The 25701-nt window shown below is 39.5% G+C and overlaps 4 protein-coding genes across 5 annotated transcripts in view; 3 read left to right on the forward strand and 1 right to left on the reverse strand.

Moving 5' to 3' along the window:
- The window catches only part of LOC121952645 (integrin alpha-5-like), a 45431-nt gene extending 39036 nt beyond the window's left edge, over nt 1-6395 (forward strand). The window contains exons 26-30 of the mRNA XM_042499446.2: nt 20-127; nt 3807-3920; nt 4238-4339; nt 4444-4566; nt 5583-6395. Coding sequence (XP_042355380.1) covers nt 20-127; nt 3807-3920; nt 4238-4339; nt 4444-4566; nt 5583-5666 — 531 coding nt within the window. The 3' untranslated portion in view covers nt 5667-6395. The remainder of the gene's footprint in view (nt 1-19; nt 128-3806; nt 3921-4237; nt 4340-4443; nt 4567-5582) is intronic.
- Nucleotides 6396-7371: 976 nt separating this feature from the next.
- Nucleotides 7372-20550, forward strand: fbxo2 (F-box protein 2). Its single transcript, XM_042505405.2, has 7 exons — nt 7372-7619; nt 13855-13976; nt 15501-15566; nt 17724-17850; nt 18257-18349; nt 18427-18565; nt 19969-20550. Exons 3-7 carry the CDS (start codon nt 15530-15532, stop codon nt 20101-20103), a joined length of 531 nt encoding a protein of 176 aa, XP_042361339.1. The 5' UTR covers nt 7372-7619; nt 13855-13976; nt 15501-15529; the 3' UTR covers nt 20104-20550.
- Nucleotides 20551-21463: 913 nt separating this feature from the next.
- On the reverse strand, nt 21464-24871 carry svbp (small vasohibin binding protein). The gene is made up of 3 exons (XM_088083978.1): nt 24711-24871; nt 24080-24202; nt 21464-22915 (listed from the first exon to the last, which is right to left on the reverse strand). The coding sequence occupies exons 2-3, from the start codon at nt 24191-24193 to the stop codon at nt 22829-22831; spliced, it is 201 nt and encodes a 66-aa protein (XP_087940104.1). The 5' UTR covers nt 24194-24202; nt 24711-24871; the 3' UTR covers nt 21464-22828.
- Nucleotides 24087-25701, forward strand: part of wnt4 (wingless-type MMTV integration site family, member 4) — a 160222-nt gene continuing 158607 nt past the window's right edge. For both annotated transcript variants that reach the window (XM_088083962.1, XM_088083971.1), the window contains exon 1: nt 24087-24220. The gene's annotated coding sequence lies outside the window, so the exon portion shown is untranslated. The remainder of the gene's footprint in view (nt 24221-25701) is intronic.

The following is a 25701-nucleotide window of genomic DNA, read 5'->3' on the forward strand; positions in this document are numbered from 1 at the left end:
TCTGGCTTTATGCATGCAGGTCCAGCCTCCTGCAGCAGAGGGGCCCACGTCACTGAAATCCAGCACGGAGCACCACATCCGGAAGAGAGAGGTGTACACAGATCTTCTGGCGGAACAAGGAAACCTGGTGAGACAGCATGGAAAGAATAGGAAATCCAGCTGTGAAAATAAGAGAGATGATGTTTTCTGCTAAGCTGTTTTAATGCTGGTCCACGCACATCCACAGACACAGTTCATTTACAGGTGCACACACATATATACAATATATTTCTATATTAAAAGAGTACTCTGGTTATTTAGCACTTAATTCCTATAACACAGTCACAGGTGTGGTGGACAGTTAAAAAACACTTCATTGTTTCCTGTCAAACCATGGTCCCTACATTACCCACAATACAACTGGCAGCTGACAGTTTAGAGATTCGGGTGTGTAATTCCAGTATAAGCTAATATATCCTAAAACAACTAGCCTCAGTCTATCCTTATGTCATCCCTCCATACCACTCTGCTGAACGAGATATCTCAAGAACAGCTAAATTTGTGCCAAATTTGATATGTGATGTGGAAAACCCACATTTTGTGCTATTTTTTTTTCAAATGTAGTATGTATAGTATATCCCACTATATGTAAAGCATCTTTGAGGACACTGAAAAGCAGTTTATTAATCTGATGTATTCTCATCATTATTATAACATGTTACATACAAAAGGTCAAAGGTCAACTTTACTGTAACATCATAATGCTCACAAAATCCATTTTTTCGGCTATTATGCAGTGTTATATCTCGGGAACAGGAGGGGAGACATTTGGTCAAATACTGAATTGGTTAAAATAATCTTTGGTGTCTTCTGCACTAATCCTGAAACCGCTGATTGTACAGATCATATGTGCTGCCGGGAGAGAAGATGTGTGTAAAGCATCCATGTTTTAGAATATGTACCTTTGTTGCAACAATATCAATATTTGAAGCACTGTCAGCTGTCATGTTTACATATGAGTCTGGACAGTCTGGATGTAAACTGCAACTTGACTTCTTGGTGGAGGCACACAATCGCAATGCAGTAATTCTAGTTTCATAAATGCAGTCGTACTCCTGTAAACAGACTCTGATGTATTAAATGTTCAGAGTTTCACTCTACATTTTTTAAACTTTAATTCTAAAAAAAACCCTAGTGACACGCCTCAAGTTTGTTCTGACATAAAATGAGGAAAGATTGATATCAAATTTGTATTTGTGTACCCAGTTGTAGTGTTTAGCCTTACAAAGACTGAGTGCAAGCGGAAACTATTTACCAAGTTATGTCAAAGGAAACAATGTTCCTTCCAGCAGCTCAAAAACTGCAGTATTTTTACTTTTTACTTGACATAGCCATTTTAGAAGTGTAAGCCAACAATATAAGCCGTTTTGGGTGGGTTTATCTTTTCTTTTCTCACTTCCTGAGAGCAGTTGTTCCTCGTCGGGATAGAGGAGTTGACTCCATGTGTCCCACAAGGACCCCAGGAGGTGTTTGTTTTTCTCCTTCTCTTTCCTCCTTGACTCAGCATGTGGAGGGAATCATGGTGATGCTGTTCACTCTCAGAACACACCACAACAGAGGCTCTTAAACTGAGTCAATAGCTCTTGTGTTGGGTGTGCAGACCCACAGGGTTTCTTATGGGAGTGTGTTTTCATTAGTGTGCGGCTCTTTACTGAAGTGCACTGTGCCTCTTTTTGGAGTTTCACGTGTGGGCTCCACACATTCATGTCGTACACTAAACCACAAGAGTCCAATCAGATTGTAGGAAGTAGCACTGGCCTCTGACAAGAAGATTTGAATTATAATGAGATTATTTCTTTCAACGGAGGAAATGAGGATAGATGTAATGAGCTCTGGTCAACATCTCCTGCTGCTCGCTGTAATTGTTTGTGAGATGAAGTTAATTAGGTTTGTGATTTACAGGCTTCTTTTTGTGTAGCTTACGTCACTCACTGTAATGTTTGACAGTTAATCTTTTGGTATTCAGATGATCTCCATCTTTAAACGGGAGAATCTAACCTCATGTTGAAAATTTTTCCAAAGATTCATGCTACACTGTTTGGTAGTTTAATGTTAGATTTAGTATTAAAATGACTATTGAATAAGTATCAACTAAAAACATTTTGTTTTTTCACAGACTCCAAGTTTGGTTTCAGAGTCTAATTTGCAAAATAAGGCTTCAAAATATGCTATTCGGGTTTATTTCTTTAAAACAGTTTAATGTGTCACTGGAGTGATTTTAGATCTTTAAATTGATGCCTACACATCTGTTTTCCTCCAGAGTTTTATGTAGAATGAATGAAGTGAAAAACATGCCGGTGTTATCAACCATGACTAGAGACACAACACAATGTGCAGCCACCTCTAGAAACAGAAAATCCTATGAATAGATGTCAAAGTGCCGCTTACGCTACTGACTACTTCAGCTTTACCAAAGATCAAATAAATGCGTATTATTTTTACTTTTTTTTTTTGACAAAGAAATGTAGAGCCTACTCTATGTTTATAATCAGGGGTGATCAATAACATAAAATTCTGTTGCAATTCTGTATTACTGTAAACCAAGTAATACAGGGCCAAAATAGCTGATATCAATACCAATATGTATGTGTATTTCTATGAATATGTTTACATTGCTTTATATGCTGCTTTGTGTTACTGCTGGGTACTGTACAGACTGTAGGTGGATTTCCATTACAGGTATGAGTGATGTCATGTGACTTCTCCTTTCACAATAACATTCCAAGAAGCATGGTGATGGGTGTTCAAAATTGTAGCAGGTTTATTTCTATTGCAGCCTCCTCACTAACCATCATTATTTCCAATTGAGGGCGATGTAGGCGTATTGTGCGAGCGAAAATGGAAAGGCAAGGCCCTTACACATGGGAGCTGCATCATATGAGGGATTTCTGGGAGATGATAGTCCACAATTTCACTGAGGAATTGTGGATTCAGAACTTGCAGGTGATCTGCTCAAATTTGTAAGAGCTTTGCGATGCAATAAAACCTCTTCTAGCACCTGATATTATCTGTTTGATATACCTACCCAAAAATAGTCAGTGATACACATCAGGAAACATCTTGCAAACTGCTGGCCCTCATGTTACAATCTTTCATGTGTAGAAATTTGCAGCATTTATTGAGCACTTTTATGCCCTAAGTTTAGTTTTAAAGGCAGCGCCTCCCAGCCAACATTAGCACTCCTGTAAAACTGTGGCAAGTCTGGAGAGAAGTGCAGTTTAAGGTCAGACTCAGGGAACAAATAAGCCTCTTGCTGTCCTTCCATGACCCGTGAGCTTCATAGTTTACATAGTGACACATATGAAGTGAGCACCTTTAAACTTTGTCAGCAAGTGAAACTGTCAGGCAGTGACAGACTGATGACAGTTATGAGTCAGAGGGAGACGCATAGCTTTGGTGGTCAGGTCCCTGGCCCCTGCACTGGAGCTATACTTGGGCAAGACATTGAACCCCAAATTGCTCCCAATGGGTATAACTTTGGCGTGTGAGTGACTGTGCTGTCGGCACACTGTTGGCAACTTGTGTGTTAGCTTCGACCACTAGTATATGAATTTGTGTGTGAAAAGGGTGAATGGTGCCTGTAGCATAGTCTGTTGTACTGTTTTACTAGATGGTATATTACTTTATTATTTTTAAATTTTTTATCTATTATTACTTGTTCTGTTATCCTTTCATTTACCTTTTATCTAGCATTGAGTATTTTATTTTTTTATTTTACTCGTGTGTTTGTTTGTCACTGTGTGTTTGACTGTGGCTCTGTGGCACAGACGTGTTCGACGGTGGAGTGCTGGCAGCTGCAGTGTAACGTCGGTCTGCTGGAGAGAGGTGCCAGCGTTATCCTGACTGTACGCTCCAGACTGTGGGCTGAAACCTTCATCGAGGTGAGACTACAGGATACGCTGCTCTACAGTGCAGCTCTGCTGTTATCTGTTAGTGCAGGAAAGAGAAAATGAAAACACTTAATGGATGAGAGAGGAAATATGAAGTCAGACAATCTGTGTGTTTATACTGCCCTCTGTTGGACAGGTTGTCAAACAACAATTACATCCAAATTTATACAGTATTTGCTAGACTGTACACTGTTTTTGTAGTATATTTTAGTAGTTATCCAACAAACTCATTCCCATTATCAACTTATAATAAAAGTCCTTGTTAAACTGTTAAACGTTTTTTTCAATGGTCTCTTGTTTGTCCACAGCGGGCCTATAAGCAGTATGTTTTTGAGTGCTCTGTTCAGTACAAGGTAGACAAGATGCCTTATGCCATTCCTCCTAAATTCAGGCCATCAGGATCCAAAAAGGTAACTTTATCAGTTTTTTAATTGAAAAGATTTACATGTGAATGACAGTGTAAGCTGGTACAAATCTGCAGAAATTCATCTGCTCGGGTTTCTTTGTTGCTTAGGTGGTGATGGCTGTAATGTGGAACAAGCCAGACAGTCTGTTTCCTGTTCCAGTGTGGATCATCATCCTGGCTATTCTAGCCGGGTTGATATTACTCGCCCTGCTAATATATCTTCTATACAAGGTAAGACATAAATAACTCTGCGTACACCAAAAGATAACAGCATCTGACTGGCTGAAATGTGCCAAAACTTAACATCAGGACACCTCAAGTATAGTTTAAATGGGGGTCAGCTGATGTCACTACCAGGACCAAATGACAAAATTATTGAACCGAATGGTCTCTTTCGCCATTCTCTCCAAACCATACCCATACGTGTTTAGTAAAATGATTAGGCTCAGATTTCAGACTGAATCTATCTGGCACAGATTATACAGTATGTTTAAAGGGAATGTTAATATTTCTTGTCAAAAGACACAAAACCACCATGAAGAAAGGCAAAACCAATACAAAACATGCCAAATTTTGTAGAAAAACATGCAAACCATTACAAAAACACACAAAACATAACAACATAACAACACGCAAAACCATGAGAAATCATGCAACGCCACTAAAAAAAAGGCTAAACTTCTATAAAAGCATTACATAGATACACAAAACCACTATTAAAACACACAAAACCACAGCAAAAACATGTAGAATTACTACAAAGACCTGCAAAACTACTAGAAATACAAACAAAACCACTGGAAAACACATAAACCTCTACAACAGCATGCAAACCACTACATAAAAATGCAAAACCACTACAATTACATGCAAAACCACTCCATCAATATTCAAAACCAGTAAGAAAACAAACCCAAAACACCCTGAAAAACATGCAAATCCACTACAAAAACACGTAAAGACTACAGATATAAACCAACGACGATGAGATGCTACAGACTCAAATGAGAGTCAAAACCTCTAAAAAGAGACAAAAATGTCTGCGAGACAACCACGTCGGTGGTAGAGACACAAAAGAACTTTGAAGAGATACATAGAGCGATAATACAATACAAAGCGACAATTTACACAGTACACGAGACCCATGAAAGAGATGTTTATCTCTACAGATATCCCCACCCTCACAGTCCAGACTTTTTGTCAGATTGATTTGTATCTGATCTTCCTCTCTCCGCGTTTCCCTCCAGATGGGCTTCTTTAAAAGGTCAGATCCGTACGGGACAACCATGGAGAAGGCCCAGCTCAAACCCCAGGCGTCCTCTGAGGCTTAGATCCAAGAAGGAGCCTCCCCTGCAGCTGTTCCGAAGAACTGGAATTATCCTCACATTCCCAAACAAACAAGGAAACTTGCTAACGATAAGGAGGCAACCCATTAATGAAGGGACGATTATGGTTGCTGTATCACTGGAATACACAATATCTGGTCCTGCACTAAAATGCCAAAGCAGGAAAGACTTCAAGGCTCATGCAGTTGAATATGCACTGCTGTTTTGGACATGAATTTGTACAAAAGTTTTATGAAGCTTCTGCAGGAAGAGCAGCAAGGATCTGCTCCTTGGAAGCTTGTGGACAAATGTTTCTTTAGAAAATACTCTTTGTACTCTGTGTTGACCTGAAAAAGATTATAGCCCGTATCAGTACAGGAAAAAAATGCACCTCCAACAAAAGGCACTAAATGCTACAGTATTTTTTTATTCCTAAAAGGTGTGTTTTAAGCCATGTTTGCAACCCCAGTGTTTGATATTTCTTGAATTGCCTGCCTTCGGATGATTTATACACCACTCTTTATTTATGGCACAGTGTTTTTCCTTTTGCTTGTTGAATGTTGTACTGTACCGCACGACAATCCTGATGAAACTGCAATGTTTAACTTGAATCATTCCTCTCCCATATTGGGAGGTATTTTGTTTATGTGGTAATGTATGTAATGTATTCATTGTGTTATGACCCATTGGTGTTGTGGCCCAGAATAAAGCCTAATTTTGTATACTCACCCAAAATGTTTTTCATGTGCTAGTCGTGAGTAAGCAAAAATAAAACAGCTGACATTAGATATCGTATGTTACAGGGTTCCCTTGGATCCTTAAAAAGTCTTTAAATTCAATTCTTGAATCTATAAATAAGGCCTTAATTGGTATTAAATGTCCTGGAAATTAAAAAGTCTTAAAAATGCTCAGATGTGGAAAGAAGGATATTATGATCTATGTTTGTCTGACGTTGCATCTAGAATTTTAGAATAATTGGTAATATCTTTTTTTTTTTTCATATTTAACCATTCTAACCAAATTTAACATCAAGCGTGTAAGAATATAAGAACCAACAATATTCATAGACATTAACAACATCCAATCAAATGTAAATGACCATGTTAACATAATTTTATTGTTTTCTGTGTTCCATTATAGAAATCTGAAATCAAACTTTTTTTTATATTGAATTAAACATTTGGGCAAAATTGCCCCTCAATCAAAGTAACTGATGTCGGTTCATGTTTATTTCTTTTTAGTTTCAGTTATTGTAAAACTGGTGTTAAATTGAATTCTGAGTGGCATTAAAACATTCTTAAAATGTCTTAAAAGTAACTTGCCACAAGCTATAGGAATCATGATGTTAAAAATACAAAAAAAGGCAAATATTAATCATTTACACCAACAACAGTCATCAAAGACATTATAATTTAGAATGAACATGCCATATTTTGTTATCTCAGGTTTTGAGATGAGAGGCAATGTCTTTTTATGTTATATAGCTGCATTTATCAGTCCATATTTAGTACCATATTTAGTTAAGTAAAATACTTCATTACTCTACTGCATTACCTCCCTCTGCTGGTGATTTGTGTAACTACCACTACACACAACCTGTTTTCAGATGCCATCACTGACAAAGTGGTCAATGGGTTAATATGACTCAGTGTATACAGTTTCTTTAGATGGCACTGATATGACCCAAATACCAAAATGTGACATTTTTAGAATACTGAAGCCATAATTGATACAAAAGCTGCAGAGTTAATGGCGAGCGCAACATGTGCTCTATCAACAGACAGAGCACGTGATATGAAAACAATGATGTGAGGGGATTTATGAGACTACCTGTTTATCTCTGCGAGCTGTTAGCAGCAACATTAGCTTCTCTGTTTCAACACTATCAGGCTGAAAAAAACGAGGACGCAGGCTGAAGTTGAACAGCGCTGTTTGGAGATGCAGTGACTTAAACCAGCGGTGAGTGAGAAAAAGTACAAATGATACATGTAAATTGTTAGGCTAAACTCTAGCCGCTAGGCTAATATCTGCAGTGTAAAACGAGCTAACTAGCAAAAACAGCTGTTTTTGTCTGTGACCTCTGACAGTTATCCAGAGCTGAGTTTTATACTTTTGTTAAAGTGTCTTCTTGTTTATCCATGTTTTATAGCTGTTGGGAAAAGTTTGACTGTCGAGGCTTAAAGCTGGATAGCTCTGAAGTGTTAGGAAAAAGATCATAATTTGGGTTTAAATTAAAACATTTTTGCCAGAAAGAGTTTACTAACTGAAAGCCCTGAAGGTTATCTTATAACGTGTTGTTTTTATGTGTGTTAAAAGACTCACTTTCAAGTGAAGTCCAGGTGATATGTGAAAATTATGCTCATTTTTTTTCATAAAGTCATGAAACTTGGTACACTTCCGTAGTTTGTGGCCCTGAATAAATCAGTGAATAAATTAATGGAGATGTGGCAATAATGCCTCACTGTGGCCATGGACTGTCGATATTTCTTATGCAATATATATTTATATTATATATCTGTTCACATTAATTTAAGACAGATTGGGAAGTGCAGGGCTGTTTGAGTGACAGGTTGTCTGCGAGGCGTTCTGCAGTCTGAGACTCAGATCCATCACTTGCTCCTCTGCAGCTCTGCCTTCTCGTTCAATTGTGGTCATTTTTGATTAGAAAAATGCAAGACAGCAACACTGAATTGCTGAACTTTAGGCTTTAAAATGGCAGACCGCAAAACCAATGGGTGACATCACGGTAGCTAATGTCCGTTATTATGCGCCAGGGATGAGATTTTTCTGTAGAAGCTAGCATCGCCCTGATTCCCTTGACAAAAAGACAATGGGATTTTTCACAGGATTATTGCAGGAAATAAGCTTTGTGGCAAACAAACATTTATGATACTTACTTGTTCTAGATGAACAAAGCTTAAATAATGTTTGTGTCCGAAATGCATTCACCAGTAAAAAGTGAAAAGCTAACAGTAGGCTATAAATGAACTACACCACAGTTGCATGACTTAACGTTGCCACCAAATCAAGGCTGTCAAACCGTGTTTGATGTGATGACATTCTGTTGTGTCTTTTAACGGCTTGTTAGCAACCACCTTTTTCTGGATGCAGAAAAAAGCTTCAAAGGTCACATGTGGGTTCTTTACTGACATATTTTATGTCATGGAACAAAACGTGAAAGTCTCTTAAGCTTGCGTGACCCACAGACCTTATTTCAGGCATCTAAACAAAAATCCCATTGACTTGAAGAGGAGGGAACCAGGAGGCATCAAATTCAGAATAAGTGTATGTTAATGAAAAACAATGAAGTTTATCAGTTTGAATGTTAAATATCTTGTCTTTGTACTGAATTCAATGGCGTAATGGTCAAAAAAGATTTTCAAATCCTTGCATTCTGTTGTTTTACACAGCATCACAACTTTTGGGGGGTTGTAGATGAAATGAAAGGCACCAGCTGCAGTTAACCCTTTGGACTCGACTTAATTACAGAAAATTATCCTCAACGATGGAAGGTCATAGACAGTAAATCTTTAAAACATGTAATGGTGGAGCGTTATTACAGCTGATTTAAAAAGAGAAATGGTCCGATAAAATTATTATTTCTATTATTTTTTATTATTATTATTATTATGGGGGGGGTGGTGATTTATTTACATTGGGGTGGGGGTGGGGGGTTTATTTACATTGGGGTGGGGGTGGGGGGGTTTATTTACATTGGGGTGGGGGGTTGGGGCATTTATTTACGTGGAAATACATTTTTGAGTGAACCGGATCACCCGGAAATAACTCGTGTTGTTGTTTTTTAAGGGAAACCGGATCACCCGGAAATAACCCTTGAGAGGAGAAAGGATGTTACTCCCCTCTCCTCTCTCTCGCCTTCCTCTCTGCCGTTTCTTTCTTCTGTGTTTTCAATTCCTCCTTTTGTCTTTTCTCATCTTCCTTTCTCTGTTTCTTTTCTCTCTTCTCTCTCTCCTCCCTCTCCGTCTTCAGCCTTTTTTCTTCCTTCTTCATTGCCTTCTTTTCCTCCTTCTTCATCTTTGCCTTCTCCTTGTCCGTTTTTTGGGCAAGCTCCTGGAGGTTGTGGTTGTCCTGCGTCAGGAGCTTGATTGTCTCATCCATTTGACCATTTTTCAGGCGCAACTCCGCCTCCTTCTCACTGCTGGTTTTCAGCAGCTCCTGGAGGTTTAGGTTGCGCCCCTCAAGGTCAGTCTTGTCCTTAGTCAGGAGTTCGATGTTCTCCTCCATCTGGCGAATTTGTCGGCGCAACTCCGCCTCCTTCTCACTGCTGGTTTTCAGCAGCTCCTGGAGGTTTAGGTTGCGCTCCTCAAGGTCAGTCTTGTCCTTAGTCAGGAGTTCGATGTTCTCCTCCATCTGGCGAATTTGTTGGCGCAACTCCTCCCCCTCCTCACTGCTGGTTTTCAGCAGCTCCTGGAGGCTTAGGTTGCGCTCCTCAAGGTTAGTCTTGTCCGTAGTCAGGAGTCTGATGTTCTCCTCCATCTGGCTCATTTGTTGGCCCAACTCCTTCTCCTTCATGCTGCTGTCCTTTTGGAGCTCCTGAAGGACGAGGTGACGCTCCTGGAGGTTGGTGTTCTGTTCTGTCAGGAGCTTGATGTTTTCCTCCATTTGACAGACTTTGTTTTGCCAACCCCCTCTGGCAAAGCTCTCCTCCTTTGCGGCCAGCTCGGTGTTCATACGAGCTTCCAGAGCGGTGAGTGTTACTGTCCACTCTGCCTCGCTCTGGATGTGCTTCAGGTCTTTTTCTTGGAGCTTGGTTTCGCACTCCAAGATTCTGGCTTCAAGCACTTTCTTTTCGGTGGTAAGTTGTGCTACCAGATTGTCCTTTTCCAGGCAAACCTGGCGCACCTCTCTGTCGTGGTTGTCTTGCAGAGTTTTGGTTTTGGAGTTCATCTCCTCCACCTTTGCCAACCACATCTTGTCCCACTCTGCTTGGGAGGCCGTTAAATTGTCTGAGGCAAGTTTGAGGTCACTGGCTTCCTTCTCCCAGGTCTTCCTCAAACTCCTGGTCTGCTCTCTCCAGAGCTCAGAGACCCGGTTAAACTCAGCACTCCAGTGGCGCTTGACTTCCACGGTCTCTCTCTGTGCTTTGCACAGTTGGTGCTGAAGGGAGCGGATCAACGTATCCTTTTCCTCCAACAACTTTCTGGTGTCAAACTCGGCCGCCTGAGAGTGGTGGTCTTTCAGTGCTTCAGACAGACTTTGCTGAAGTGAGCGAATCACCTCATCCTTTTCTCTGGCCAGTTTCTTCTTCTCACCCTCTGCCTCTTTTCTGATGGCCCTCTCTGACTTAAGAGCCTTCAGGATTTTCTGTTTTTCGAGGTCCTTGAGGGCAATCTGTTGCTGCAGAGTAGCAATGTCCATGGGCAGCTGGCAGACATTGTGCAGGTCCTGGATCTGTGTGGTGAGAGCTGGAGTGAAGGGTTCTCTCACCTGCACCTCCTGAACTGAGCTATCCTGGTCTGACATGTTGTTGTCCAAGTTGCTCAAAGTCACAGATGTAATATGTGTGAAAAAAGTCTAGCCAAGGTCAGCCTGACACTTCAAACTTGAGACTTCAACTACTTAGTAGTAGTTGTATTTGTCTAAAGTTAAGGCAGACTGGACTAGATCAACGGAAGGCTGAAGAAAGGTTTCTCGAAGATGTGTCTGGTGAAGAAAATCCTCGTCTCTGAATTGATGATAGTCGCTTTGCAAGCCTAAGGTATTTGATGCAGTACCAGAGAGTTGCTGAAGTATTGTGTGTCAGCTGACTTGTCAGATTTACTAACATAAGATCCTGGTGCTTACATCATCAAAGGATAGAATGTGATGTCATTGGCCGTTCAACTCCAAAAATGTGACGTCACACTGTGACGTCACATGACACGGCAACGTTACATCACACTGTGACGTCACAGCGCATGGTCACATGATCTATTCCATACTTGGTCACATGACATATATGCATATAAGATTCTGCAATTGTATTTTATTTGTTTATATCAACAAGCGACAACAGATTATGATTAGTTTGTTTATTTAATGTTTTTTTTGGCTCCGCCGACACAAATTGTTCCGCAACCGCTGGACGTGACAGCCGTTGCCTAGCAACGCAAAAACATTTTCCTGCACGCTGCTTGCTAATTTGTGTTAGCTCGGCCTGCATGTTATGCACAGAGCAGCTGCTCAGTAACATGAACATTTATCTGCGATTTCACTGAAATCAGAGTCTGTTAACAGACATTTTGGCGGCCAGTGTGATTCACGTGAGTTAGTTTGATCAGACAGGTCGTCGCTGCAGCGTGTGTCCGCTCGCTGCCGTCATCTCCGTCACCCTGTGTCCCTGTCTCACTGCACATCCATCTAACATCTGTAGCAGCTGCGGCCGTCACAGCTGCCCCCTCCTGGGCTTCCTCCTAACTTTGAGTGACTCCAATGCATGGACAGTAAGCTCAGCCTCAAGCCACACTTTAAAACTCCCGTCATCTCTCTCTCACCTCTCTCCTCTCTTCTTCTCTCCTCCGAACAACTGACAGCTATGTGAATAGCGCAGACTGGCTTTTTGAACCTATGCTTACACCATACTATAAACGGATGGATGGATGGATGGATCAGGGAACCTTGATTGTGAGGTTTTTAATGCATGGTATTGACCAAAACCAGCAATGCCAAGCTAGTTATTTTATGGCTTTCCATAGAAATCACAATGTCCTGTGATTAGTGTTGTCCACCCATAGCTTCAATACCTTACATGGCCATTGAAATGGATGGGGAATAATTTTCTTAATTGCAGATGTAATGTTAAAACCTATTAAATCAGAATTTAATAAATAAAAATTGATTGATGAAAAACTGATGAATTTGGGCCTATTCTTAGTTATGATATAACAAATAGTGGACTTATAGTAATAGTAGACTTGTGCATGATAGTAACTTTACATCAGCTATAGTTGATGGAATATGTTGTATTTCTACGCATAGATAACAACAGACATAGTGTTATTTGGCCCTCTTGTCGTTTAGTTAAATTGACACAACTGCAGTCTATAATGAAAAAAATGGTTGTGTTTGTATTTTTTTGAATGAATGTTTAAAAAAAAAAAAAGCTACAAACTACTAAAGAAAATCTCATTTGAGCAACTTAATTTTTTAAAGTGTTTTCAACTTAATAACTCCACTTCATAATTATGGTCATGAAGTGCATAACATTTGTAATTCTTTTTAAACCCCAAAGAAAAGCTAGTTAGAACAACCTAATTTTGCTACCAATTATTAAGTGGTGAATAAAAATACTTTGATTATCGAGGAAAAGCTATTTCCCCTAACTCAATGTACTTCGTTGGTTGATCCAAAAGATTGCTCTTTTTCATAAACATTTGTTTTAAGAGCTCTGGTGGGGGTCATTCAGAGGACCGCCGCTTTACTCCAAAAGATTTGACTGAATAAACTCAGAATCTGTGTGGAACATCTTCATCTATCTTTTTGATCTGTGGGAAAGCACTGAAAGTATTAAAAGTATTGAAAGTAATAGCATATGACTGATCTTATGTCTGTGTGGGGAGATTAAAATAATGAATGAAGCCACTGTTGATGTGCCACATGCATAACATGCATAACAAGACACAGCTTCCCTCTCATATTGACACATGTATGGCTCCTGTTTGATGGACACAGGTCTTTATATAATATATATTACAGATGCTGGAAACAAACTGAGCATCATGCCAGTTTTTCAGACATCATTATGTAATTGATGTGTGGACTTCTGCCAACTAAGCAGCGCTTGCCAAAAGCCTGGTAACACTGCCAGTGTAACCCTGGTTATTTCGCATGACCTGGAAAGGTTGGACTGAAGTGCCGTTTGGATATTGATTCATGCAATAGTTTTTGCAGTTTAGGCCGGCTCCTAACTTATCTCCTGACACCCTGTATGTTCATGCTTCTCTGTGTGCATTTGACATGTTTCTTCTGTTCCTTTTGTTAACTTAAACTGCACCTTTAAATAAGAGCACTAAATGCTTCCTTCAGCTATTGGTGTTGATGTGTTTGCACTGACATTTGTGCTGTGTGTGCATGTGTGGTTCTGCTGAGTTCTGCTATATGGATGCTTCCCCCAACCTACAGATCGGGTGTTTTGTGTCTCTCCTCCTCCTCTCCCTCCCTCCCCTTCTCTTTCACTGCATGTGTATGCGTGCAGCTCCATTGCTATAAAAGCCACACCGTCACGAGGGCGCTATACCCTGCAGAGGAGCTCAACTAATTCTGAGTCTGAGAGAGAGACAGACGAAACAGACCCCTGCACTTGCCTTCCACCGGGCTGTGAGTACCATGTTTGCTGTCTTGTGTCAAACAGATCCTAGTGCCTCATTTACAGTAGAGCATGACATTAGTGCACGCACTGCATCTTGTATTCCTGTGACTTTAAGTCTGCGGGGGCAGATGACTCAGCTGTTTGTGTTTCCTCAGTGAGCCATGAAAATGTAGGACAAATGTGCAACCAAGCGGTGTTTCATGCATGCAAATTGGCTTGACCAGAACGTTATATGTCCTCTGTGCCTCGGAGAAAAACCTCCACAGACACATCTCTCGCAAAAAAACCCCAAAACCAGCTACTTTGTGAAATAGTTATTGTTGTTTCTGTTGTAACTTATTTGAATGCCCAAAAGCTCTGAATAACACTAACATGAAATGCACAGAGACAAAATTGATGAAAAGTAACATTTTGGGGTTTCTGATGTGGAATGTACCCCTATTTGTGATGTAATAGTGGTTAGAAAAAGTTTATAATATAAACATTATTACAGTCTCTTCCACAGTAGAATTATTCCAAATAGATCATATTTTTGTGTCACTCGGGACATCAATAAAACAGTCCCAAAACAGACCCTTGAACCACAGCATCTCGCTGTCCCAGATTGTTCCTGCTGACTGGTGTGTGTTTGATGACAGGTTGATCCTCTGTGATACCTCCTATTCAGCATGTAAAGAGAATGGCTTTTGCTCCATCGGTTGTGCTGTGAGTCAGCAGACTGGGTATTAGTGTTTGGGTTTGGAATCTATGGATGGCCCGACCGTGTTTGGGACTCTGAGTTCACCTTCATACGGACTGCTGTTATTTTTAATCCCACTGGATCCAACACTGTGTCTACAGTAATTTATTTTAAATAAACACAAGATCTCTTAAGTCAGTCTAAAGCAGTTGATTGCTTTTGTTTTGCAACCGTCCTTGCATGTTGTGCGCCAGTTTGAGAGTAAAGAGTCTGGGTAAAGTCAATTCAGACGTTTGTTTCAAAATACATTCTAAATTTTGGAAACTGATTGTTGAAAAGATGTTACAAAGACCCTTTACTATATAGTACTGAATTGTGGAGTTAGACTGTTGACTGTTTTTTCACCATTTTCCTGTTTTAAGATTTTTTGGGCGGCCTAAAACCATAGCTCGATGATGCACTGGAGCTATATCTCATCTCATCATAACCCTGCCCCTGACAATATAGCAGAATAAAAACAAGAAGCATCATTAGCATAGTCCCGTGATTGGGCGTGGCCTCTGCTCTTCCAGGGGACACGCCCCCAGCGTTTCAGATCAGAGAATACTGTGCATTTTGTCATGATTTTGAGATCTTCTTCTACATACTTAGCGATTTGTTTGGTTATTCAATTGTGGTCAGGTGTTTAATAACATCCTTCTGTGATGTGACAAACTTATATTTAATATAAATATTTTAACTTTAATATGCGGATATAGCAGCCTCAAGAATCAGGAGGCAGTCTGGAACAAACTGAAACTGCAACCGAAACAAGTATTGATCTAAGTTGCTGTCTCCTTTCCCTCCTGTGCAGGCCCTGCCTTCTCTCTTTAAGCTGTAATCATGGCCAGAAACCTGCTGAAGAATCCCAATGGGGAAGGTAAGAGGTCATTTTCCTCTTTGAGAATTTGCAGCTGTGTAACTGGATCTTTTCTGGGGTTTAACACTCCAGGTGGGGCTGTGTCATTGAATGGGAGTCTAGGCCTGGGTATCGTTTAAAAAAATACAATGTAATGCCAGTGCCACTACCATAACTCTCAAAGTGATACTGACACCGAAAGAGTACTCAAGTCAATACCCATAATGTGAATGGAATGGCTTGTAGTATAGCTGTACTTTTGGCTTTTGATTTCAAACTGTGCTCGATTTTGGGATGTAGCTTCTGCTGTTGAAGTGTGATCTCCACAGCTTTGAGAGTCTTCCTGGTCGCACACACAGTGACAGGGCTAACTGTTAGCACCACACAATCAACGTTACCTTAAAGGTTATTATCAGGTTTAATGACAGAGCTGAGCCATTTCATGTCAGTGTGAGTGTCTTGGGACTGTTTAAGATTTTCTGTTTATGATGTTAGCCTTTTCTGCTCTGTTAGCTTGTGCTAACTGGGCAGTACAAAGAAACAAAAACCTAGATACTTCATTGGCTTTAAGATGCGTCTTATTTATTAATTATTTTATCAGTTAATTACTTAATTCGCAGTCTACCATTGAACAGTCTGAGGCGCTTCAGTTCATTTGATTATCCAGAAAGCTCTTGTCTCATACTTAGAAATTCTTCCTAATCTAGTGTACATCTGGGCACTTTATGTATTTGTATACACAAAATCCACATACTATGCAGTTGGAATGCACCACATACTTACCTTTATGTCACGCTTAGTATGTAAGTATATTCTGAACACAGCCTGAATCCGATTAAAAAGATCTGAGGGTCACTTGCTGTAGAACTGCGGTGTCTGTGCCAAAAGGCCGACTATTTTTATTCGCTTAGCAAATAAATATATTTATACGTGGCCTACCATTCATTTGCTAATCCTAGCACGTGAGTCGGCACACAAACAGGCTGCATCCAAGACTGTCAGACTGGAAATAGCCCAGCCATGATTTGAATATCACTCACTGTTTACTGGTTTGATTGATTGTACTTTACTGTATAAACCACACAGAGCTAAAACTGGGCTCATACTTAGGGAACAGATCAACACTTTGGTAACTATGTTTACTCATTTCTTGCCAAGACACAGAACAGAAGATTGACACCACATGTATGGTAAATACAAGGCTCCGGCCAGGAGGCAGTTAGCTCACGACAGACTGTTATCCTGGTGCACCATTATGCTATGGCTTCCAGGTCGATTGACATATTTTGTTGAAACATAGCTCAGAGCCTTTGCAACAGTCTTTGAGCTATGTTTTCTCTCATTTGGTGGGTGTGTCAGAGGTGTACCCAAACAATCAGCAGTGTCATGAATGCATACCAAATTCTGGAGATCTTTATTTAATGTGCATAATACTTTTGTTTTAATTACACACTTGCTTTGGCAATGTAGACATATGTTTTTCCATGCCAATAAAGTTCCTTTGAACTGAACTAAATTCAACTCTGTTGTATTGAAGGGCAATGCGCCTGTGTGACAGGGTGTTTTAAGGCATCTCTGTGTCTGTACAAATATATATTTTATAATATTTTGTCAGGGCTGAACGCAAACCTGACTCAGTCCAAATGTAACAATATCTGTCTGATTTTCTTCAATTAATTGGTTCCCAGCCTCCTGTCTTTTTGCATAACTTTCCCTGGGTTAAAGTAAGTGAAGTATTCACACAAGCCAGTGTTTAACAGACAGATGTGAGCAATATCTATCTTCTTATACAACTCTTGACAGTAAAGTGAGACATATTTCCCAAAATGTCAAGTTGTTCCTTAAAAAACTCTCTATTTCTACTACTGATTTTTTATTTTTATTTTTTTAACAACTGTATCTTATGATCGTCATTAGCTGCCACTTGAGATGCGGTTGTAAATGGCCCTTATATTTCGTCATAGTCACCTTTGACCCTCACGCCCCAAGTCTAACTTTTACATTTGGAGAAAAATGGGACACGGTTAGTTTTTTTTTGTTTTTGTTTTTGTTCCTGGTCAGTCTTAACTAAACCTGCTCCTAGAATTGAACTTAACTCACTCAAAACTTGGCCGTGTACACCATAGAAAATACACATTACTGCAATCTGCAGCCTCAGACTGTACTATTTCATCCCAGAGGAGCTGGAGTTCTGGGAGCTGACGGAGAACGGTGGCAGTCAGTGGAAGGTGGAGGACATGCCGGGAGACTGTGGCTATAACTTCTGCAACGAAGGAGTGACCAAATACTTTGCAACCTCCTTTGAGTGAGTGTTTATTACTGTGTGTTGTCATGTGACTATATTTAATCACTTAAAAATGTCAACTCACCACAGCAACGGTTTACTGAGAGAATATCTGTCAAATACAAAAAAAAACATTTTTATCACTCTGAATGAAATCTGATGTTACAAGTACTAAAACTCAAATTACATACATATATTTGTTTTTATTATTATTATAATCGCAAATATTGTCCTTTCAACCCATTTTCATACAACTTAGAACAATCAGGTAAATATATACTGTATGTATTCTCTGATATTTGAATGTGGCTTATCTCAAAATGTTCAACTATTTCTCATCTATTTAACACGTAATACATTTTCTTATCACGTCAAAGTGGGTTGACTGTTTTCGTCCTCCTGCTCTCTGAAACACTGTGCGTCCCAGGCTGTGTCTGAAGAGACAGGTGATCGACTTGTTAGCAGAGGATTTCACCAGTGAGCAGTTGGACGCTCAGCCTGCCGTCACAGTGGAGGACTGGTAAGACCAGGAAGGGCTGACACGCATGTCTGCACAGTGTGTAAGTGGCTGTGTTTAATAGGCGGTTCATCCTGCAGGTACTGCGGAAGGTCAGATTGTGGCTGCACCTACCAAATGACCGTGTGTCTGCTGGATGAGAATCAAGAGGTCATCCAGGAGTTCAAACCTGAGCAAGTGACTCTGGATCCAGACTGTGACGACTGCTCGTGGAAGCAGGTACGCAGAGAGGGAGGTGGGGGGGTGGTACATGCATGAACAACAGAGTCATTCTGCATTATTTAGTCCTTCATTTAAACAGGGAATCTCATTGAGATCGGAATCTCCTTCAAGAGAGACCAGTGTACAAAAATAGCATATAGTTCAAACAGATGCACAATATACATATTTACACTTTAGAAAAAGCCATTACAAGCAAGCGCATAACTTTTTAAATGTTCAAATGGAATAAGAGAGTCTAACTTTAGTTACAAAAGGCTAAGTTCATTAAAGGAAAAGAAAATGCACAATAAATGGTAACGCTCATTCTATACATTTTCATTCCCCACAATCAGCCGTGGTTCTCTGTCACTCACCATTGTAAGAGTTTTTTTTCCGGCTTTTAGACCCATGTAAAGACACCCTGATAGACAGGGTTCCACATATAGGAATCTTTCAAATTAAATAACAGACCGTGCTGTTTGTCAGTGCTCCTCTTATCAGCAGCACATCATTTGTCTGTGCCTGTGCCAGGGCTGAATGTTGTTCCCAGTCGGACCCCGGCTACAACAAAGCTTAAAACATGGCGCCAGTGACTTTTTTTTTTAAAACAACTTGGTACTTTGGAGCTTCAGGACACTTGGATTACTTGGGACTAGCAGTATGTAGACATTTTGTGGTTTTTATTATGTACTTTTTTAACGTTTGCATTGGTTACTATTTGCCTGAGTTGTTTGGGAGGTGAGTGTCACTCTGGCAGTGCTTTGTGAACTATAAAACCCGATTTTGCGTCAGTGTGAGAGTTAGTAGATAATGACTTAATTTTCATTTTTGGGTGAACTATCTCTTTAACGTGAGGGACACATTGTGGTTTTGAATAAAATGACTACAATGCTAAGCTTAGATATTAGGGTTAGGGGAGCCGTATGCCTCTCGCCAGGACTCTGACTGCTGTTTGAAGGTGGTGGTGAAACCGGATCTCCGTCTGTCTGTGGCGATCTGCACTGCTGTCTGATATAGAGGCAGCAGAATGAAATTGAGACTGTGTCATGACCAGTTCAAACTCCCTGTAGTCGCGTTAACTAGCCATCCGCTTTCATGTTTTAGACGAGTTGGTGTTCACAGCTGATACATACCACACCACAGTACTCATGAGCTGTACTCAAGACCGACTTTTCAAGTGGACCAAAGTATGGATTGGTGTACTGTGTGTGGGTATGATGTACAATGTTCACAATAATCAAATGAACTAAACTTTGGGGGTCAAGTGTGCTCAGATCCAGGCCCCTGCTCCTGATTTGAAAATCCCCTTCCTTTTTTGCTCCCATTGTAAGTACTTCAGCTGCTACAAGGCGCTGTCTACAAACTTGTTTTTGGACCTTCGTTGAATTAACAGTGTCTTTCACTCTCTGTTTGAACTCCAGATCAGCCATACATTTTCTGACTACGGCCCTGGATTGCGCTTTATCACCTTTGAACACGGAGGACAGGACACCAAGTTCTGGGACGGTTGGTTTGGAGTGCGAGTCACCGGGAGCTCTGTTACTGTCGAGGTCTGAACGAGAGGAAAAGAGGAGCTAAAGGAGAAGGAAACTAAGTAGTTAGCAACACTGAGAGGTAAAGGAGGAACAGAGAGCTAGAGTAACATAAGGACTCCAGGATGGAGTTTAGGTTTCCAGGTTTAAAGAGGACCAGCTTTGCCTTGTGCACGTAGCTCACACCTCTGTATATCATGCATATTGCTGTTCATGCTGTGAGAACATACTGCTGCTATGAAGACTGTACTGACAACTCTGCAAAAAGCGCTCACGGTAGCATGGTGGCTTTACTAACTAAACTAAAGTATTAAAATTACTGCTTGCAACACAGTCATTAATATGATCTGTTAAGCACTACCTCTGCACTGTGACTATCCCCGGTCTGTGTTTGGTGGCTGGAGGTGCTGTAAGCAATCAAGTGGTTTAAATTTAAATTGGAATAAAAATGATTATTTACACTGTCAACAACATCACCGCCTGTTTTATGAAGCTGAACTTTCATTTAACCCTTTGAAACCTGGATGGACATCCCTTTTATTTTGTGCTGCATTTAAACACCTTTCATATATATGTAAAGTGCCGAAACCTCAGCAAAATGGTTTAATTTCTGTCAAAAACACTGGAAAATGACAATGGGCATCTTTGCAAGAAATGCTCTGCAAATTGCAAGAAATTCATAGATTTAAAATGTATAAGAAAAGCTAAGGAAAAATGTCCAGAAAGCTATAATTATAATTATCATAATTGTATACTTAAAAACTTTATTTTTTATGCACTTTTCTCTGGTTTTTTTCTCAGGTTTTTTTTATACTTTGCTTTTTTTATTGCTTGCCTCTCTCCATGTGTTTGAAAGAAATCAAGCCAAATTTCTCAGGATTTAAAGGGTTACAGATCCAATCGACTGAGCATGTGTTTATCCTTCATCCCTGTATGACTGAATTGCTGCTGTTAACATACTTTAATAGTTTTTGCTTGTGGTTTTTCCTCATTAACAAGAAACTGACTGCAGGTTGGTGGAGATGTTTCTTTCTTGCGAGCAGTGGTGGACAGTGATGAAGTACATTTTGTTAAGTACTGCACATAAGTGCAATTCCAAGGTACTTGTTTGCAATAGAAGAGTAAGCCTGCAGAGGGGATGCAGAAAGCTGCATAGAAGTGAAGTGAGGACTGATATGACAGGATGTTGAGGGTTTTTTTTTTTAAACCACAGTGTTGCACGACTTTTCCCTCAGAAATTCTGCTGCTGTAAATCATAAAATCCTGCATTAACTTTTGAAATTGTCATTCAAAAAAAGTTACGTATAAATTTAGAAAAAAAATCACACTTATTTGTTTTACTTAAGTGTATGGGTAACATGCAGAAACCATAAAATTAACTCACTTTTTGTTTTTTAAAGAAACATTTTTATTTCCATTCAGTCAAAACTGTGTAACTCAAGTGAACGTTGACACACTGTAATTAACAATATAAATACTTTACAGTCATCAGACATAAATAGAAGGTGTTCAGATTGAAAAACTTGTCAATGTGACATTAAAATGCAATAATATACATGGAGAAGATAGTGTTCAGAGTGAGCACCAGTAACAGTGGGCTATTAAAGCTGGGGTATGCACTTTACAGGAAAAGCCCAAAAAAAACCCAAAACAGCAGAATCTGAAAACACATCCTCCTTCCAGAGCTCTCCCCTCTGTCAGAAGCCTCTGCCATGGGATAAGCACAGGCACACTCATACAGGAACCCAGCGCTTCCCTTTATTTAAAGGGATATTGCCCAATGACGAAAGAATAGTGCTAGAAAAGTGCCTACCCTCAGATTTAAGGGCGCTGTCTACTTTAAAGCTACATTAAGCAATGTTTATAAATCATTGATGTTCTGCCATTGTAGCTGTAAATTGCAGTCTTTCAACAGTCACTTATGTTGTTGGTATTTTGTCAGTTTAGTGTCATATTTGCCTTAATTATGGCCAGCATAAGTGCAACACTGCATCAGATCAAAGAGCCAAAAACAAGGTGAACTAGCTGTAGCACTGTTAGCAATGGAATCGCAAATTGCCGCTTCAGTGACAGAAGAAACTAATGAAATAAAAACATTTCAGCCATCATTCACAACTTTAAAACTTTACTGTCTTCACATGAATGGACGTTTCTCAGAGAAAACTGTTTTCCCCAAAAAGCTTACAATGTGTTTTTGACTTGAGATGGACGGATGATGAAAAAAAAAAGCCCCATGCTTGTTTTCAAGTGTGCCGTAAACTGGTGTTCTGATCTGATCAGCTGAAAAAATGTATAATCTTTGCTCTTTTTTGCCCTTTGCAGAGCCAGTAACACTGGTACCTTTTGGGTGACTTAACAGATCATCTGTGATTGAACAGGTCAACTTAAAAATCTCAACATGTGAATTTACACATTACTGAAAAAAAGGAGATGCAACGATTACATAAATGTGAAAAAAGTTGATATTTAAGCAAAGGAAATGTAAAAGACCTGATGAAATATGCAACTCAGCTGCAAGTTGTTCTTGTTTGGATACATTTGCCCACAAAGCTTTCAGTTAACAAAAATACTCTCTGGCATATTCATAGTCAGGAATTTGAGTCAGTAAAACATGAAGAGCAAAGATTGTCTTATTGAACATCAGTGTAAGTGTGTGATTGTGTGTTGGTGACAGTGTGGGTGCGTGGGTGTGTGGGGTGTTTGCAGGGTGACTGGTCCTGGTCCACATCAAAGAGGAAGGCAAAACTCATCATTCTCCTTGTGATTGCATCTGTTTACAAAAGGCCTCAAACTGCTGCTGCTCCAACTCTGTCATCACCTTGTTTAAGGCATAAATCTGTACATAAACACAGGAAGAAAACATACGCTGTTGTTATAAAGGAGTGAAAGGTAATGTGACATGTCATACATTTGGCATACTACCAGAATAAAATCATTTGGATAGTAATATAGTGCACAGCCATGATATTCACATTTTAGCCCGCAGGCTAAATAAGGTGGTGGGTGGCTGAGGATTTATTTTGTAAATAAGGTGCCAGGGTGCATAAAAAAAGAATGAAATTAGATCTTTTTTATCACTAGAAGGCACTAGAAGGGAGGATACCCCTGGACCCAGGGTTCTCGCAGATCCTTAAAGTCTTAAAAGGCACTGAATTCATTAATGTAAAAACAGGTCTTTAATTAGTATTAAATTGACCTAAATCAATCTTTAAAAAGTCTTAAAAATGCTCAGACATGGGAAGCTGGATTTTATTTTATTTTTTTACATTGTAAAATCTCAAATTAATTGTTTTTTTTTTTTTTATTAAGGAATTTAATTTATTTCTTTTCCTAAACTCATCATGATAGAAACCCAAGCTGTGGAATCTCACATGTAGAGTGAGAAACACAAAATCGTTCAGAAAACAAGCCAGAAATTCCAGGTATTTTCCACTTCTGTTGTTAAAACAAATAGATACCTTTATGAAAATACAACATTTTCAATATCTTCCACTCTAAAAAAGGGTTGTTTTTTTCCTAAATTTAACATAGATAATTAACTCTTTCAAAAGGCAGGTTTTATGTTACAATAAACATTTGTGCAAAAACAAAATTGTCCTTCAATTTAGTTAATAGGAAGTTGGTCTTACACTTAGCTCTGAGTGGCATTAAAAAAAAAAAAAGTCTTAAAAAGTCTTTAATCTATGGTGCCTTAAGCTGCAGGAACCCTGCCTGGCCCTCTGTCCCCAAATCCTAGAAACGCCCCTGCATACAGCTGAGCTGTGCAGCCTGTTGAGACTGGATTCGTCTCTGGGCAAATATTAGTGAGGACAGCAAACGTAAAAAAGGTTGAAACAAGCAATTTATTTATTTTATGCACCGACTGAATGCTATTTCTGTTTGATTAATAACTAGTCCCTGACCTCCTGTCATTTTGCAAAAGTGGCCCAGGCGCACAGCCAGCTAAGTATCTGCGCTGTACTGAGTGTGCGCCAGATTCAAACATGGTGGTTTTGGTCACCTCTGCTCTCTGTCGTTGTTTGAGCTCCTGCTGTGCGGACTTCTGCTTGGCTCTGTCTCCTCTGGTCGGAGTAGAGTTCAGCTTTGGCTTGTCTTTGCGGCAGGCAGGCTCCATGGCGACAATCTACCTGAGAGGTTTAAGGTAAGAAGATAATTCACATTTTGACAATCTGTTTTTTGTTAAGTTCAAGAAAGTTTTTTTTCTGTAAAACTGCAAACAAGACAACTTGCAAACTTGACACACAAATCATCGACAAAAAGCTTCAACTTGACTGACATAAACTGCTTATCGCTAGCAAACATAAACGCAACTACGTACAAATTATACAATTACTGAACGCGTTGACGTTAGTTAAAAATGTGATGGAGAGTGCAGGTTCAGTGTGTGGAATAGAGTACATCCTAACAGTTAAGAGACGTTTTAAATGTTGTATGTTGGCCATATGCAGCCTTAAATTTATATATTTAATTTTTTACTGGTTTGGTGTAGAGTACACGCAAGCCAACCTTCTGTTAAATTAAATGTTAGCTATTTGCACAGTTAGCTTATGTTAGCTTGTTGTCGTTTAGGCCACTTTTAATAAAGCAACGGTCCAAACAGTAATGACATATTATTCCAGTTAATGGCACACCTACCCGTGAAGTACAAATGCTGGGAAACAGTTAATATAGTTTGACTAACGGTAAGTTAGCCAATATGTTGGCTGGAGCTAGCTAGCTGCTAGCCGCTCAGAACAGCTGTTGCCAATGTGTCACCAATAAACAAATCCGAGTTTCTCGCAGTGCTTTTTTGTTCAAAGGTTCCGGCTGTGTGACATTGGTTCCGCCTTTTCTTCTTCTGTGTTTTACTGAGTTTAACTAAAATCTTAACCGCACCATACCGCCAACAAGCACTATTGTCTGCAAAATAATATATGAATAGAATTTAGAATAAAGAAGATTAAAAAAAAGTTAAATCAATAAATCTATTTATATTTTTCTACTCTGTTCAGTTTCATAATTTTAACATCTCTCCTACTCAGGTGACCTTATCTCAGGTTAGTCTGTTTACTTTCCATACAGTGAAGCCAACAAAAAAATGCAATCTGTTTTGTCATAAAATCTCCAAATGTCTTTTTTTTTTCTTGTCATTTTTATATATCTTTTCTGACCCCAATGCGCACAGAATTAAATAATGATTTGAGCATGAATCCATTTTGCATTTAAATAGCTTGTAAATAAATCCCAGAAGAGCTCACGTGTTCTTAACTTAACAATAAAGTAAAGGAACAAACACTAGGGGTACATTTCTTTAAATAGTGGATGCAATGACAACAGGGTGTTCAGCTTCCATTCATTTCCATTCATTTGAAATGAACAAACTATCCTTGCTTTATCTTTCGAAAATACAAAAAAAAAAAAAACACAGTAAACTCTGTGGGCTTTTTTATGGGAAAAACTGTTGTGACTTTGTCACATTTTGCGATTGTAAAAGCCAAAAATGTAATTCAAATCACATGTATTGTATTTGGGGACTGACTGTTATGTGTGAGAGCAGGGCTGTTGCTGGGATATGATTTAGGAATGGTGCGTGCTGTTGTGCAGAGGAAGATTATAGGCTTTTCTATGTCAAATGCAATGTCG

The sequence above is a fragment of the Plectropomus leopardus genome, chromosome 2, assembly GCF_026936395.1.
Source record: "Plectropomus leopardus strain MGB_pleo_1.0 chromosome 2, ASM2693639v1, whole genome shotgun sequence".
In the NCBI taxonomy this organism is placed as follows: Eukaryota; Metazoa; Chordata; class Actinopteri; order Perciformes; family Serranidae; genus Plectropomus; species Plectropomus leopardus.

Excerpts from the sequence above, each read along its gene's own strand:
- fbxo2 (XM_042505405.2), top strand. The coding sequence starts at position 15,530 with ATGGCCAGAAACCTGCTGAAGAATCCCAATGGGGAAG. Across the intron at positions 17,851-18,256 it reads TACTTTGCAACCTCCTTTGA|GCTGTGTCTGAAGAGACAGG; the intron begins GTGAGTGTTTAT and ends TGTGCGTCCCAG. Across the intron at positions 18,566-19,968 it reads ACGACTGCTCGTGGAAGCAG|ATCAGCCATACATTTTCTGA; the intron begins GTACGCAGAGAG and ends TTTGAACTCCAG.
- svbp (XM_088083978.1), bottom strand. The coding sequence starts at position 24,193 with ATGGAGCCTGCCTGCCGCAAAGACAAGCCAAAGCTGAACTCTACTCCG. Across the intron at positions 22,916-24,079 it reads AACAACGACAGAGAGCAGAG|ATTTATGCCTTAAACAAGGT; the intron begins GTGACCAAAACC and ends GTTTATGTACAG.